A 15,905-nucleotide genomic window follows, 5' to 3' on the forward strand; every position below is an offset into this window, starting at 1 on the left:
CTCACTGCTGTGAGCTCCCTGGGCCCCTGGCCTGGTCATAGCCTCCCCTGGGGCCCAGCCCTGCCAGCCCTATCCCCTTGCTCTGAAAGAGACCCGGGGTTTTCTAGCACCCCTCCTTCCCACGTGGAAACTGATTCTTGCTCATCCTAACTGGGACATCGCTGAGGGACTAGCCAGGGCAAGGGGAGGGCAGTTCTCCTCAGCTCCCAACATGGAAGCCACCACAGGACTGGGTGCCCTGGAATGCTTGGGGAAGGACACAGATCCCGAGTGCCCCCCCACCTCCCACCTCTCCTGGACCAGGGCCTCCCTGGGGCACCCCCTTTCCATTAGACTGTCCTGAGCCTGGCCTCCTCGCGCAAGGTGCTCCTGCCGTCACTGATCACTGGGCAGTGCAGAAAAACCCTCAGCAGGACTCCACCCATTTGAGAGATGAGGAGCATGAGGACTGAGAAGGATAGTGTCCAGCTGGGGTCCACGGCCACCTCTAGCTCCCCAGCTAGCACCTGCTATCGGCACAGCCCTCCCTACAAGCTTTAGAGGTTTTGTGCCCACTAAGACCTCACAGTCTAATAGCTCCCAGGGACACTTGGGGTTTCATCCTTCTCCCACCCTCAATCCCTTTGGGATCCAAACAAACAAACAAACAAGCCATGCTTTTGTTGTCTTAATTGCAAAAGGTTTATCAAGAAAACAAGAAAGAAAAAAAGATTCAAGCAGCAGGAGCCAGAAGTGGCCATGACCTCCTGGGGAGGCCAGCAGTGGCACCTGTCAGTTCCCCCAATCCTGATGGCCCACACCCTGGCCTGGGAGAAGGGAATAGCCCCCTTGAGGATGTAAACATGGGTGGGAGACAGCACAACCTGGCTGGGGAGGGAGCCGGGGCTGAAATCACAGTGAGGCTGGCCATAGGCGCGTGGGCCCAGGACTTCTGGGACAGTGGGCAAGCCGGCCCCTGTCTTTTTCCCCTTGGCCTTCCCTCTGTGCAACAGGAAGGATTCCGGGATTCATTGGGGCCTGCGCCTGCTCAGAATGTGCAGAGCTGCTGCTGGTGAACTCAAATATCTGGTAACTTCTGGGTGTCCTTTCCACGAAGGTGCCACCAAGGTCCTGGGGTCACTGGCTTGTTTCAGCACCTTGAGCCCAGGGAAAAGATGCTGCATGGTCCCCTAACCAAGAGCTAATGGAGGCTCAGGAGGTGGAGGGGAGTCAGGAGGGAGTTGGCCTGCAGCTCCTCCTAAGGGAACAAAGTGAGGCAGGGACAGCGACATGGGAGGAAGAGCCCTTCCCTCTGTCACAAAGGCCAAAATCCCCACCAAGGGGGCACCAAACTTATTGGGGAAAAGTAAGGGAGAGAAGAGGGGGTGCTTTCATGTCTTCACACCTTTGCCCATGCTATTCTTCTGACTGTCCCCTCCACCCTCGGCCCCATCTACTGTCTGCCAGGTCCTGTCATTCTCCAAAACACTACTCAAATGTCACTTATTCTACGGAGCCTTCCCTGACCAGCAGAAGGAGTGGTTCTTTCTTTAAGCTTTCAGGAAGCCCTTATTTACCATCAGTCACTCTGTGTTGCCCTTGTCTGTTTCTGTGTCTGACCCCAGCTCGCCTGGGGACTCCCTGAGGGCAGGCATGTCGCAGCCCTGGTACCCAGCCAGCATCTGACATGGGGCCGCAGCAGGGCCACCCCGTGCCTGCTGAACGAGTGTGGGGGTGGTGGCCAGGTGAGTGAGCACTGCAGGTTCTAGGGGAGGCTAAGGCCGGGGCCCAGCCTCAAGCACTGACCCAGGGCCCAGCCTCAAGCACTGACTCACAGCCCAGGGCTGGGCCTGGAAGGTTCCTGACCCCGATCTCACCCCTGCTGTGCCCCTTACCTCTAAGAGCTGGGGAACTTCCACAGGGGGACCCAGGACTCGTCCAAAGCCCCCACAGCCCTCCCAGCCACTACTGGAGCAGGTGGGTCTAGTGAGCAGAGCACGTGGCGGCGACCAGGCTGAGGCGCAGGGTGGGGGCTGGGGACACATGGTCAGAGGCTGTCGTACATGCGCAGAGTCTTCTCCAGCTGCTGGCCCACCCGCTGGTAGAAGAGGATCTGCTGGCGCAGGTAGTTCTGCATCATGTGCTTGAAGTCGAGTTCTCGGCGCTGGTGGAAGTGGTTCATTTCGGCCTGCAGGGCGAAGCCCACCACACGGCAGCGCCTGCGAATGCCATCTGCCTCGTCCTGTGCCATGCGGCCCTCGTCACTCATGCGTTGGCTCTCCTTCACCTTGGCGAAGGCGCCTGGCACGGGCACAGTGGAGGAGGACAAGGGAAGTTAGGGCTCTGGTCTGCCTGCTTTGCTCCCTATACCTTCCAGGAGCCCCCTCAGGGACAGCCACCTGGGTGTCTCCCCCAGGACCTCCCCCAAACCCTCACCATCAGGACACCTTCCCTCCAGACCTGGGGCACTGCCAGCAGCCTGTGGCACCCAGCCCATCACAGCCCTGCTGGCTGTATCAAGTTCCAGGACAGGGCCGTCCTTACCCAACACCACCATCGTCTCTCACACTGGCTCCTAATCGGCTCAGACGTCACCTCCTCCAGAAAGCCTTCCCAGCAACCCCCCAGGGCATGAGGTACCTCCCCGTGTTCCTGGGGCTTCCATCAGCCCTGGCTCTTACCACCCTGTGCTTGCTCTGCCTGCCTCCCTCTGCTCTGTGAGCTCAGTGTCTCCCGCACCCAGGACCAGGCCTGGCCCCCAGGAGAGCTGGGTACACGTCTGATGAGTGGATTCGACCGGTCCCTCCATGAGCAGCAACTAAGGGGCTCCCACCTCAGGCCCAGTGTCTAAGAGGTTCTCCATACCACCTGACGAACAGCCAAGAGGGGCGCCCCTCTACCCACAGACGAAGGTTGCTGGCTATCTGCCCAGCCAGGAGGCGCTCCGGGAGTTAGGCCCTGCACCCATTCCATGCTGACCCCGTGTTCATCAAACTCACCCTGCTCTTTCCTACCGCCACCTCTCTGCCCGCAAGATCTTTCTATATAATTTAAGGCCCCTGATCAGACTCGGGCAGCATTTCCCTGCCAGAGCCTCCCTCAGTGCCCCTAGGTTGGATGCCTCCCACACCTCCCGACCCTTCTCCAGGGTGCTCCCGACCCCCACTGATTCTAAAAACAGCACATCAAAGTGTGTGTCTCCCCACCAGCCTAGAGGGACCAGAGGAGGCCCTGCACTAACCAGGTGACAGATGGGGGGTGGGGGACAAACCTGGGCAGGGGACCCAATTTAGAAGAATCTGAATAAATCAGCAAGCAGTTGGTGAATGAATTTCAGCTCTGCATTAACAGGCACTTGACTGACTGTGCACTGAAGGCTGCGGGGCCAGTTGCAGGGGGAAGGAGGATGTCTTCCTGGGCCTGACGTGCACTCCTCGCAGGGCTGTAGGGACTGCACTGTGCAAAGCAGGGTACAGGTACAGGAAGGCCTGGCACACAGGATAACACAGCCCCGAGCGCTTGAGAAGCATCCAATCACGCCAACAGCCCACTGGGTGCCTCTGACTCTTGCTCAAGATGTCTAATGCATTCGAGATCCTTCTTTCAGTCATTTACTCTGTGGCAGGCCCAGGGCTCCACATGCTGGAAACAACTACAGAGGCACCCATAGGAGCTGGCAAGTGCATGGCTAACAGGGACACCTGAGGCGGGCAGACACAAGTTTGGAGGATCTCCAGGGTCGCTCACACCGCACTAGAAAGAATTCGACCGTCACCAGCTCCCAACCAACTTGCTCCTTCTGCCGCCCTCCCTGAGCCACCTCCCGCCTCCTGTTCCATCCCAACTGCCCAAGTCTGGGCAGCACAAGAGGGACCATCCCAAGGCCCAGCACAAGGGCTCAATAAGAGACTTCGGAGCTAAAGAGGTCCTAGAGGCCAGCAGCACAGAGGAAACTGAGGCCCTGCCAGGGAGGACTTCCCTAGGGCCTCCCAGCCTCCTTCGTGCCCCATATGTGGGGGTGCAGAGGTGCCCCCGACAGCTGGGGATGTGGACATCTACTGCAGAGACCCCATGCTAGGTCACCCAGGTCACCCCATCTGTGTGAGGCCCCCAGATAACAGACAAGGAACCTACTTGAAAAGGACACACTAACTAGCTTGGATTCCAGCTGCAGCTGCTTTAAAAAATCTGGATGCAGTGAGGGTGGACCCAGATTCCAGAGGGCTTTTCTGACCTTGGAGGAGAGAAAGTTTCCTTTTGTTGATGGGGAGACAGAGGCCCAAGTAATAGAAATAAATCTATTGCAATTGCTAGGTATCCACACCCAGGCAGGGGGCCAGCAACAGGGGACAAAAGCTGTGGAGAGGAGGGGACAGGCGGAGGTCCCACCCTGCTCTCTTTCACCTCTCCACCCTGTGACTCAGATCTGAAGCTGAGACCGAACAACCCTAACATACCCCTGAGACAGGCTGGGAGTCGGGGCTCAGGCCCATCGGGCAGCTCTGCTATATTCCATGTAGGACTCAACCCCAGAGCTCAGGACCCAGGGAAGCCTCCTGCCCTGGCAGGTGTCCTGTAAGCTGGATCCCAGGAACTAGGAAAGGAAGGTCAGGTCCCAGACACACTCCTGAAGCTCCCACCTAAATCTAACCTGTCCCCGCCTCTCCGAGGAAATCACCCCCAACCCACGTCAGGGACAGGAGGTCTGAGCCCCCGTCCCAGCTGTGTCACTTCCAGAAAGCCACTGGGTCAGAGGTCTCCCAGCTGTCCAGTGGAACAGGCTGGACTAGGTCTGATGCCACTGACTATTGCTCTTGGCAGTACAGTGATTTTGAGTTTCTAGATCTAAAAAATGGGATCATAACTGTCCCCACCCTAGAGTGTAGTTAGGGTTTAACAGAACTCATCTGTACAAAGTACTTAGGCCAGCACCCAGCAGAGTTTAAGAGCTCAAGATGCTCCATGCAACCATGTGCATCAGCTGCTGGTGGCTGGTAGCAAGAGGCTTCTCTTTGTTTATGGAAGTCTAGGAGGGGAGGGAGAAGGAGGGTTAGATGATAGCCTAGAACACAGAGGTCAGACCTGCCCATCCCCCCAGACAAGCACTTGGTCCTGCTGTGGACATGCTTCCACCGCCAGCCTAGGAGTCCCATGGCTGCTGCCGCACGCTGTGAGTTCCTGGGCCTGCTTCCGACCCGCCAAGCACGCCAACTGAGTTAGCAGGGTGCTAAGCACCCATCCTCCCTCATCCTTCCCCTCTGCCTCATCTACCCGTGCACCCATCCCTTGGGGTGCTCCTTCACCCCATCTGTCTGGCACAAGGGAACCAGCCTGGGCGGTGTACTCAGACACCCTTGGGCCCCAATTTCTGCTCTGCGTATCATCCCCACCTCACTGGACCTCATCGGGAAAATACAGGGGACCACAGTAACTTCCCTGCCCTGCTGGCTCACAGGGAGAGGCCCTGGATAGGCACTATTTCCCCTTGTCCCAGAGTAACTATGACTAGGGCCCCTTTTACGCCAAGACTGTCCGGGTTTCAATGGTTAATTATATGGTTCCTCTTCTCTTAGGTGACCCCTAGACTGCTGGGCCACCGGGCAGACAGAGTGGTGGCCTTCATCTCAGTGCCAAGTAGACTCCACGTTCTGTTTTACTAAGGGGGACACTGAGAGAGGAAAAACACCCTCACGGTCATCTCAGAGGCAATATTTGTCCAGATCCTGGCCTCCTGACCCCACCTAAGCCTCCTGTCTCCTTCCTTCCATGGCCTCTGCCATTCGCTTGCTATCTTTCAGATGTCCTGATGGACTAGACAGAATTCTGGATATCTGAGGCCCAACTTTCCTGCTCCTCTCTCTAAGAAAGAGTCCCACCCACATGGCCAGCATGGAACTCCTTCTCCCCTGATCAGGCCATGGTCCTCCAAACCTGCCCAATTCTGTCTCAGCCAGATCCCAAGCCCTCCTCCCTAACTTGCCCAGCCACAGCCCAGAAGGAGGAAAAGTAAGCCCAAATGAGTTGGTCCACTGGGGAGGGGTCCTCAGGGTGAGGGAAGGTGGATTTGCCTCTGCCTAAGGTTGAATGCATGAGCCCAGATGACTGCTGGGCCCTCACTCTCAGAAAGACCTCAAGAAGACACTCGGAAATGGCCTCTCTTAGCTCTGCGTCCCTGCTCCTCTGAAAGGCCAGCCTGACATCACTGCTTCCTGCTTCAGTGCAACCCTGGGAGCCCTGGCTGGGGAAGGGGCCACGCTCCTTCCCCAGCTCTGGACCGGGGTGGCTGTTTACTCACTGTGCCCCTACTTTCCCCCGCCACTGCCCACACAGACATACACGATCCAAGGAGCTGGTTGAACCAGCTTTCCCAGGCCTGAGTGCAGCAGTGAACGTGCTTCTACTTCCGGCCAGGGAGACACCTGCCCCACAGGCCCCAGTCAGCCAGTCGCCTCTGCTCTATGCCTGCCCCAGAGCTCAGAGTCAGCTCTAAGGCATGACCCCGTTCTCCACCAGATCCTCCCCAGGAGGCTCCCCTCCTGAGAGTTCACTGGATCGAACTTCCCTTGTTTTCTAGATCAGGAAACTAAGGCCCAGAGAGGGGAAGGCACTTCCCGGGAATACCCAGCAAACTGGGAACACAGCCAAAACTAGAACTCAGGGCTCATGTTTCCTGAAGCTGAAGGAAGGTGGAAGGAGGAGGACAGGAAGGTGAAGGTGAGAAAAAAGGGCAGGGAAAGGAAGGAGGATGAGAAAGTGAGGGGAGAAGGGAACCTGGGAGAAGTTCTAGAAGGCGATCTCCTGGTAAAGCAGAACAGGGCTGGCGTACTTTGGGCTCTCCTGGATACGGAGGCAGAGGGTGGTGTTTGCTGTCCCCCCACCCGGCTCAGTCCAGAGGTCTGCCTCTGAGCCCCACCCAGAGGAAAACTCCGCACCAAGCCAGGCCTGACCTCAGGGCCTAGGGGCCCGGGAGCCAGCCCCACGCCCTGCAGACGTTCTTCCGGAGTTACCAAGCAGCCCCAGGGAGAACCACACCTCTCTCAACATCTGCCCGGCCTGTTGTCCCAGGACTTAGCCACCTGCCAGTTCAGCCCCTCACTCACTGCGCAGGCCAAAAGAAGCCAGGTTCAGGAAGGGGGAGTTGAATGGGCCATGTGGGTAGTGCCCCGAACCCCTGTTCCTCCCCTGGACCAGCCCCGGTGCCCCTAGGTGACCTGGGATGAGTCACTTCCCTGGCAGTTCCTTGACGGCCCAACAGTAACAGACAGGGGCTCATCCTGTCCCTCCCCCACAGAGGGGGGCCATGAGAACTGAAAACACAGCTGGGCTTGGGAACTGGCCAACATGGTTGTGTCCTTAGGGAGGCGCAGGAGGAAGGGACAGTCTCAGCTGGGCCACGGACTCCCTGTGCAGCCAGCCTTCTGCGGACATCAGCTTCTTCATCTGCAAAATGGGGACAGCGAGCCTCCCACACATGGACAGGGAGCTCACAGATAGGGTATGCAGTGCGACGAACAGGCTCCAAAACACGAGGGCAGGGAGTGGAGCTTGAGAGGAGTGGGAAGACAGGCCACACTCTGTGCTCTTGTTATCTGTGTCCCTGTCCCCCACGAGCCTCTGGGCTCCTCAAGGCCAAGGCCTGGGCCCCAGTCATCTCCATGTTCCCAGACTCAGCCTGATACCTCGACGGGCTCAGCTCAGAATGGCTAGATGATCAAATGAAACAGAAACAGAAAAAATGGAATGCATGAGCAAACGAATGGACAATGAAAAATAAACAGCGAGCTCCTCGAAGTCAGGGACCAGAGCTGTCTACAGTAACATCCCACACATAGACCAGCACCTGCCCCATGGCAGGTGCTCAACACAATGTGGAATGAATGAATGAGACAGAAAGACTAGACAGGCTGCTCCTATTCCCCTAGACTATCCTCAGATTTCCAGTGCCCTGCAGAGCGCAGACTCGGCAAGGTCTCCTGCCCACTCTGGCTCTTACCTTTCTGCAGGTGAATGATATCGGGGAAGTTTGAGAGCAGGCCCTGGTAGAGGGAGAGCGTGTCAAGCATCTGGAAGAGGTCGTTTTTGGGCTGCTCGGCAAACATCTCACCGACAGCTTCATAGGTGCGGCCCGTGTGAGAAATGGCGCTGTTGAGGGCCTCAGAGCTAAACGGGGGGTCCATCTGGAAGGCATGGCTGATGGCCTGGAAAGCACTGCCCAGTTTCTGGAACTCCTTGCGGAAGCCCCCCACATGCTTGCGCACCAGTTCTGAGGCCACAGTGCTGAGCTGCAGGACACTGTCATCCATCTTCTTGCTGAAGGCCTTGAACGTGTCCACACGGTCCTCCACGTCCTGCAGGTCCTGGTGCTCCGTGGGGATCTGGAAGGTGAGCAGGAAGCTGGCACCCACCATCTCATCCTTCTCGGCCCGGCGCTTGCCCATCTTCCACTGCTTGTCATCCAGGCAGCTGAGGAAATGCTGGAAGCCCTCATACTGGGACAGCACGGGGTGGCTGGTCATGTGGTCCATCCAGAGAATGAGCCGACGCTTCCGCTTCTCAATAAAGTCCTCCTCGAAGCGGCCTGTGGCCTGCTTCTCCGGCAGGTGGGGCACCGAGATGACAGTGAACTTGTGCAACAGGCGGTTATAGAGCCAGTCAAAGTGTTTGTAGCGCCGGTAGACTGGCGAACCGGCGTGGGTCGGTGTGAGCTTGTAGGAGATGTAGCTTTTGATGCCCTTGAACTTGGTCTGTTTGGTGGGGTCCTCCACGGAACAGGCAAACGGGTGGGGGTTGGCCTTCCACTGGGGCCCACGAGGGCCCATTTCAATGGAGTACGTCTCGGCAATCTTGGCCATCATGGGCACATCACCCAGGATAAAGGCCTCCACTCCAGAGCGCACGAAGCACGAGAAACGGTTGAGGTTGCGTCCCACCACACTGCCGCGCTTGGCAGACGCCAGGCTGTCCTGCCGCTCCAGGGCTGGCTTGGGCCGAAAGGCCATGTGCTGGCTGGGGTAGGCACCAGGGTAGGAGAGGTTGAGAGGTGGGTGCCCGTTGGTGCCCAGCCCACCAGCCCGAGGCTCCTCTACCACCGTGCTTCCATCGTCCCAGTCATCCCAGTCATCGTCATCATCCTCCTCAAAGCTGCCCTGGTGTGAGAGGAAGCCACTGACCCCACCACTCCTGGAAGGGCTGGCCACACCAGAGCTATCGTACAAGCTCACCTGGGTGCCCAGAGAGCCTGGGCTGCTGGAGTAGTCGGCATGGTTGGGGCTGGCACCAGACCGGATGATCTCCACGTAAGAGGCAGGGAAGAGCCCTGTCTCCCCGCGGCTATTCTGGCCCTGCAGCCAGCCATCCAGCGAGGTCTCACTGAAGATGACCAGGTCCTCATCCTGATGGATACTGATCTCCTCCTTGTTCTCGCTGCGGAAGTCATAGAGGGCTCGCCCTTTCAGTGCCATGTCTGGGCCAGTGGTAGAGAGAGACAAGGACAGCGTCCTGCCCAGAACTGGGAATGCACTAGCAGCTCAAGGCCTGTCACAGCAGCTCAGTCTCTTGGCCCCTAAACTGGGGTTTACTACCCACAGATGCTGTCCAGCCTCCCACTACTCAAAGCAATGTCCGAGGCCCATTAACTGCCTATTATTATTAGGTCTCCGGAACACTCCTGTGAGCAGGGAGAGATCATGTCCATGTAGTCTCTCCTTTCTTCCCCTCCCAGAAGAAAAGTCAAGTGAACTAAAGAAATCAGCTTTAAGAGGGCAAGAATTTGACACTTTCCACTGGAACAATGTCCTAAAGCAGAAGAGAATCACTCAAAAACCACCGTTTCAGAAACCGAGGCAGCTCTGGCTCTCGTATTCCTCTGCAGATCTGCTCCTTCCTCCTTCCTCCTCCTCCTGGGCCACTGGGTTTTCAAAAATCCAGAAAATCCAAGAAGGGCATGGAGAAAAGCAGCAGCCTCTTGAATCCAGTCCAAGGGTGGATGTGTCCGGCTTCACAACGAGCCAGGCCGGGGGAGAAAACAAGGACTGAGGCTTACACAACAGGCCGCCAACTCCGTCGACCCTGGCGGCCCAGCCGGCTCTGGCCCGGCCTCTGGCCCCCCGGCCCCCAGCCCTCAGCCGGCTCAGGAGCCTTCTCCCCGCCTCCGAAGCGGCCGGCCCCCACCCTAGGGAAGGAGGGGGCGCGACGAGGCGCTCTGGCGACTTCTGGCCACTAGCTGAGTGGCCTCTTTTGTTTGCCTAGCTCCTCCGCAGTTTCTGAGCCTGAAGCTGACCCTGATCTGAGTCCAAGGATCCTGTCCAAAGGTAAGCCCCGCGGTCCCCGGTCCCGGCGCGCAGGCCCTACAGACCCCCAGCCCTGGCGTGCACGCACACACTCAACAGGAGTTTGTAGAGTGCGCTCCGGCGAGCAGATGGCGCGCCCGGCCGGCTGGCGCTCGGTCCTCCGCTCGGGCCCGCGGTGTCCCGCCGGCGGGCGGCGGGCTGTGCCCCCGGCCCGCCTCCACGTTCAGCACTCGCAGCCCCTCTGCGCCGCCGCCAGCTAGAATCTAGCTCCAAAACAACAGAAAAAAGGGATTCCAGGAGGCGGTGTCCGGAGAAAGGAGGGAATAGCCGAGGGGGAGGTGAGGGGTGGGGAGAGGGAGGGAGGGAGGGAGGAAAAGCTAGCTGGGGAATTGGGCAAACTCCACCGCACTTCCGTGCGTCCTGGCCGGGCCGGCACGGCCCGGCTCCGCCCTCCCGCGGCCTGGAGCGCTGCAGCCGGGGGCCCTCGCCTACTCCTCGCGTCTTTCCTTCTCGCGCTCGCCTTCCCTCGCTCGCTCGGGTCTGGGTCTGAAGGAGGGGGCCGGAATTCTCCAGGATCCCCTACCAGTCCGCCCCGCGGGGAGACACCTCTCACCCGAGGAGCTGAGCGCCGCCGCCGCCGCCGCCGCTGCCGCCGCAGCCGCCGCCTCGCCTTGCCTCCTGGGTTCTGTCACCCTCCTGCCTTTCCCATGACGCAAGTGACGGAAAACTCCGAAAGTTTGCAAAGTGAGGGCTTGCGAGGAGGATGCCAGAGCCAAGACCCGGGGGAAGGGATTGAAGAAGGGTGCCGGGAGAGCAGTCGACGCCCCCCTCCCATTCCCCTGCCCTTTCACCCCTTCCCTGGGGAGACAGGATGAAACTGGGCCGTGGCGCAGCCTGGGGATTGTTCTCCGGAGGGGGCCCCAGGGCGGGCCCCAGTGCCAGCAGCGCCCTCTGGGAAGAATCCTTAGAGGCCTGGGATACTGACCGCTGCAGGTCCTGGTACTTTAGCCAGACAAGGCCAGAAGCGCCCCCTGCCCTGGAAGATTTCCTTCAGAGGGAAAGACCTAACCCTGCGTATGTAGCAACCGGGAACAAGCTTAGGCACAACCGGTTCCCTGATGCTTTGTGCGGCCACGGGGACTAGATGTTCATCTGCAGTCAGCAGCAAGGAGAGAGGGGTGGTCCACAGAGGCTCGGGCAAAGAGGCAGGGGGGATCTGACACTCGGTCAGCCCATCCGGGACACTTTGGTCGCTGACTGTCGGGCACTCTGCTGGGGGCTGGAGATTACATCACAACAGGCAATAGGTATTGTGCCTTCTTGGGTTTACAGTCCACGGTCTTGTCTTTAATTCATCTATCCTGTGTCTGTCTCACTCATTCAGTCATGAAATCAAGGAAGCATCAATTTAGTAATCATTCTGTATCAGGCCCCCTAGGCTACAAAGATAAGACATTGTCCTTACTTTCCTGAAGCTCAGATACATCAGACCGGTAACTCCCTACCCAGTGTCACCAGGGGAATGAAATGTGCATGGGAGGGCACTTGTCCCATGGCTGGAGCAAGGATCAAGGAAGGCTTCCTGGAGGAGGAGGTGCTTAAGGTGAGACCAAGGCCTTAGCCCCTACTCCTCTTCCTGGCTATGCCCTGGAGCCTTGCCTACCCTCTTCCAGCTAGAACATCCTTCCTCCTCATTCTGACTTTTCCTACTTTTTGCAGATTGGTACAAGGTAGAGCTGCTAAAGCTGGGCACCTTTGGTTGGTTTTTTTGTTGTTGTTGTTTTGGTTTGGTTTTTTGTTTTTTTTTAAATATTTTATTTATTTGACAGACAGAGATCACAAGTAGGCAGAGAGGCAGGCAGGGGCGGGGGGGGAAGCAGGCTCTCTGCTCATGCAGGGCTCGATCCCAGGACCCTGAGATCATGACCTGAGTTGAAGGCAGAGGCTTTAACCCACTGAGCCACCCAGGCGCCCCACCTTTGGCTGTTTTGAGGGTTATAGGTGCAGGTCTCTGGCCCCAAAACCCAAGTTCATTGGTATAGTGAGTAGATCTGATTCCCTATGCAGGGCTGGATATGACCTGGCTATGTACAAACCCCTGAAGGCCAGGTTTATTTGTTTTTTTTTTTTTAATTTTTATTTGTCACTGTAGTTGACATACATGAAACTAAAATACATTAGTTTCATGTGTACAACATAAGTGATTTGACAATTACATATATTATCAATTGCTCACAGTGTTAAGTGTAGTGACCAGCCCAGGTATTAAACTGCAAAGAGAAATACAACTGGTCAGGCAGGCCTGAATTTTTGCATCAACAGAGCATGGTAGTCTGAGCTGCTCCTTAGGAAACCCAGTTACCAGAAGGTTAGCTCAGAACCAGAAAACCCCGTGATAGGAAGAGACAGTGTGACAAGTCTTTTAGCCAAGAAATCTTGAGATCTTGACCCCCACAATAGGGGCAGCCTTGATTCTAAGGATTCGGGTCATCCTACTCTTGCTACAACCAGAGCTGGAGTATGTTCCTCCCAGTTACTTTTGGGATACCCTTTCTTTGTGATCTCTCTTCAGTTCCCATAGCCTTTCTCCAAGCTGAGCCTAACAACAGCAACTTCTTCATCAGTGCCACACACTGCTGTAAACGTTTTACCTTTATTAGCTCCATTAATACAATCAGTAGGATTTCTGCTTACCCAACCAGGATCCTAGTCCAGCCACCTCCCTGATGGCCTTTGAGTTGATTCCCAAACACCTCAGTCACACATTCACAGACCAAGAATCTCAGACTTACTCCTACATCTGTTCTGGGTGGGGTTGTTCTAACTCTCAGGAGCCACCCTTATGTCCAGGTTCTTGGGAAAAAAATTCTCTTGAGTCTCATAGAGCTTTCCATCCAGTACTGGTATCTTCAATTCCCTCCCTTTCAATGACCTTCTTGAAGTCTAGGGATAACACCACTCCCCCGACCCACCCCGGCCCAGGTGCTAGTCCCTGGGAACTGCACTAACCTTTGTGGTTTCCCTACACCCTGCCCATTCCCTTGAGACAAAGTCCTTTTATTTAATTCTCCTCACATTATTCTTTTTTTTTTTTTAAGTTTTATTTATTTATTTATTTGACAGAGATCACAAGTAGGCAGAGAGGCAGGCAGAGAGAGAGAGGAAAGCAGGTTCCCTGCTGAGCAGAGAGCCCGATATGGGGCTCGATCCCAGGACCCTGGGATCATGACCCGAGCCGAAGGCAGAGGCTTAACCCACTGAGCCACCCAGGCGCCCCCACATTATTCTTTTTTTAAAAAGATTTTTTAATGTATTCATTTAACAGAGGGAAAGAGCTCAAGCTGGGGAAGCAGCAGAGGGAGAGGGAGAAGCAGGCCCCCCGCTGAATAGGGAGCCCAACCCTGGGATCACAACCGGAGCCAAAGGCAGCCAGCTGCCCCTCCTCACATCGTTCTATTTGGAGTGTGTTCTCTTTCCTCCTGGGGCCCTGACTCATGCTCAGCAAACAGCATCCATTCCCCATCCAAGCAACCAACTCTCCTCCTTTAGCAAAGGAGTCAGCAAGGAGAACAGCAGCCAGTGGTTTCCAAGCTGACCCCACTTGTGGCAGCGAGAGTACATGGGACTACGCTGTAACAATGCACAGGAGAGGACAAAAACCTGAGATAGTGCAAGGGTACCGGGCTAGGGAGAAGTAAATCTGGGACTTTATGCAAGTAGAATAGACTGGAATGGCATCCAACAAGCTGTGGGTATTGAGGAAAAGGGTCAACCCACATCTTTAAAAAATAGATTCTCCACTCTACTTCCCCCACCAGCTACTGCCCCATTTCTCTGCATGCATGAGCAAAATTTCTCAAAATAGCCATCTATACTAGCTGCCTGCAATTTCTTTCCTTTCTCTTCTTAAACCCCTCTAGCCAGTCTTTCATAGTCACACTCCACTGAAACTATTCTTGTCAAGGGCAAAGTCATCAATGACCTAATAGTTATTCTCAGCTCCCCTCTTACTCAACCTCTCCTTAGCATTTCACTGGGTTGATCACTCTTTCCCCCTCTGTACACTTTTCATTTGCATCAGGGAGACCATACTCTCCTGGTTTCCCTTCTACCTCACTGGTTCATCCTCCTCTCTCCAATAATTCTTAATCCTAGAGTGACTACAGAAAGTGGTCCTCTTAACTTTTCTAACCTATTCTCTCCTTTGATGACCTCCCAGGATCATCTTTCTGCCAATAAATTTCATTTTTTTTAATCTCCAACCTAGGCCTTTCTCTAGAATTCCAGACTCAAATGTCTTTCTCCTTGACATCTCCCTGGGATGTCTAATAGACACCTCCAACCCAACACGTCCCGAGAAACATTGGGTACTGCATGCCAGACCCGTTCTACTTGGCAGCCTTTCCATCTCAAGTGATAAGTAGTTTCTTCCACTTGCTCAGGCCAAAAACTGGAGCCGTCCTGGACTCTTCTCATCATCCTGGGACTCCTGTCACTTCAGATTTTCACTACTGCTCTCCTGGTTCCAGCCAATGTCTTTCTCACCCAGATCACTACAGCAGCTTCCTAATGATCAGTTTCCATCCTTGCCTCCTGACAGTCTATTCTCAACATGGCAGTCAGATTGAGCCATTTAAAACATGAGTTAGATGTCAATCCTCTGCTTAAACCATTCAGCATCTCACAAATGTAAAAACCAAAGTCCGTCCTTACTCAAAGGCCTATGAGCCTCTGTCATCTAAACCCTCTTTCTTCCCCTCATAGCCCACTGCTCCAATGAGAATGGTGTTTACTCCTCTTCTGACATGCCAGGTGCATTCCTGTCTTAAGGCATTTGCAGACTGTGTCCTCTTTCTGATATACTCCTCCCCCAGATATCCATATGGCTAAATCCCTATAAAATATCACCTTCTCAATAAGACCTCCCCTGACATGGCCTATTTAAAATTATAGCCCTTCCTCACCCCCCAAAACCCCAGTTTTGTGTCATAATGCTTGTCACTTAACACATATAGTTTAGTTTTTTACTATGTTTATTGTCTGGGGAGCAGGAAGTTAACCAAGAGTCCTACTGCAGACATGCTGAGCGAGGGATGAGGATGGAGGTGAGGTTGGAGGAACATGAAGGGTGCGGATGCAGTACAAAGTGGGAGAAGATATTTGTTCCATATATAACTAGTTAGGTTTAATATGTGTAATACATAAAGAACATCTTCAAACCAATTAGAAAAAAAAGCAAACTGTATTAGTTTTCTATTGCAGCTACTACAAATTACCACAAACTTGGTGGCTTAAAGCAACCCAGCTTTATTCTTTCACAGAAATCCAAACTGGATCTCACTGGGCTAAAATTAAAGAGTCATCAGGGCTATATTTCTTCTGGAGCTCTAAGGAAAAAATAATTTCCTTGCCTTTCCAGCTTCTAGAGGCCTCTCACAGTCCCCTGCATTTGGAACCCTTTCATCTTCAAAGCTCACTATCACATCACTCAGACTTCTGCTTTCATCATATCTCCTGACTCTTCTGCCCCCCTCTTTTATTTATAAAGACCCTTTTGATAACATGGGACCCACCCAGATAATTGAGAATATTCTCACCATCTCAAAATCTTTAATTTAACCACATCTGCAAAATCAG

General features: G+C 55.0%; 2 protein-coding genes across 3 annotated transcripts in view; one reads left to right on the plus strand and one right to left on the minus strand.

Moving 5' to 3' along the window:
* Nucleotides 1-657: 657 nt before the first annotated feature.
* On the minus strand, nt 658-9,477 carry SNX33 (sorting nexin 33). Of its 2 annotated transcripts, none has more exons than XM_004758468.3 (2): nt 7,973-9,477; nt 658-2,280 (listed from the first exon to the last, which is right to left on the minus strand). In XM_004758468.3, exons 1-2 carry the CDS (start codon nt 9,438-9,440, stop codon nt 2,027-2,029), a joined length of 1,722 nt encoding a protein of 573 aa, XP_004758525.1. In that variant the 5' UTR covers nt 9,441-9,477; the 3' UTR covers nt 658-2,026. The 2 variants fall into 2 exon arrangements, with proteins under 2 accessions (XP_004758525.1, XP_044926685.1); XM_045070750.1 differs by lacking the exon at nt 658-2,280 and adding an exon at nt 3,600-7,682.
* A 705-nt stretch (nt 9,478-10,182) lies between these two features.
* SNUPN (snurportin 1) overlaps nt 10,183-15,905 on the plus strand; it is a 42,230-nt gene continuing 36,507 nt past the window's right edge. The window contains exon 1 of the mRNA XM_004758463.3: nt 10,183-10,289. The gene's annotated coding sequence lies outside the window, so the exon portion shown is untranslated. The remainder of the gene's footprint in view (nt 10,290-15,905) is intronic.

The sequence above is a fragment of the Mustela putorius genome, unplaced genomic scaffold, assembly GCF_011764305.1.
Source record: "Mustela putorius furo isolate JIRA1106 unplaced genomic scaffold, ASM1176430v1.1 tig00003972_pilon_pilon_pilon, whole genome shotgun sequence".
In the NCBI taxonomy this organism is placed as follows: Eukaryota; Metazoa; Chordata; class Mammalia; order Carnivora; family Mustelidae; genus Mustela; species Mustela putorius.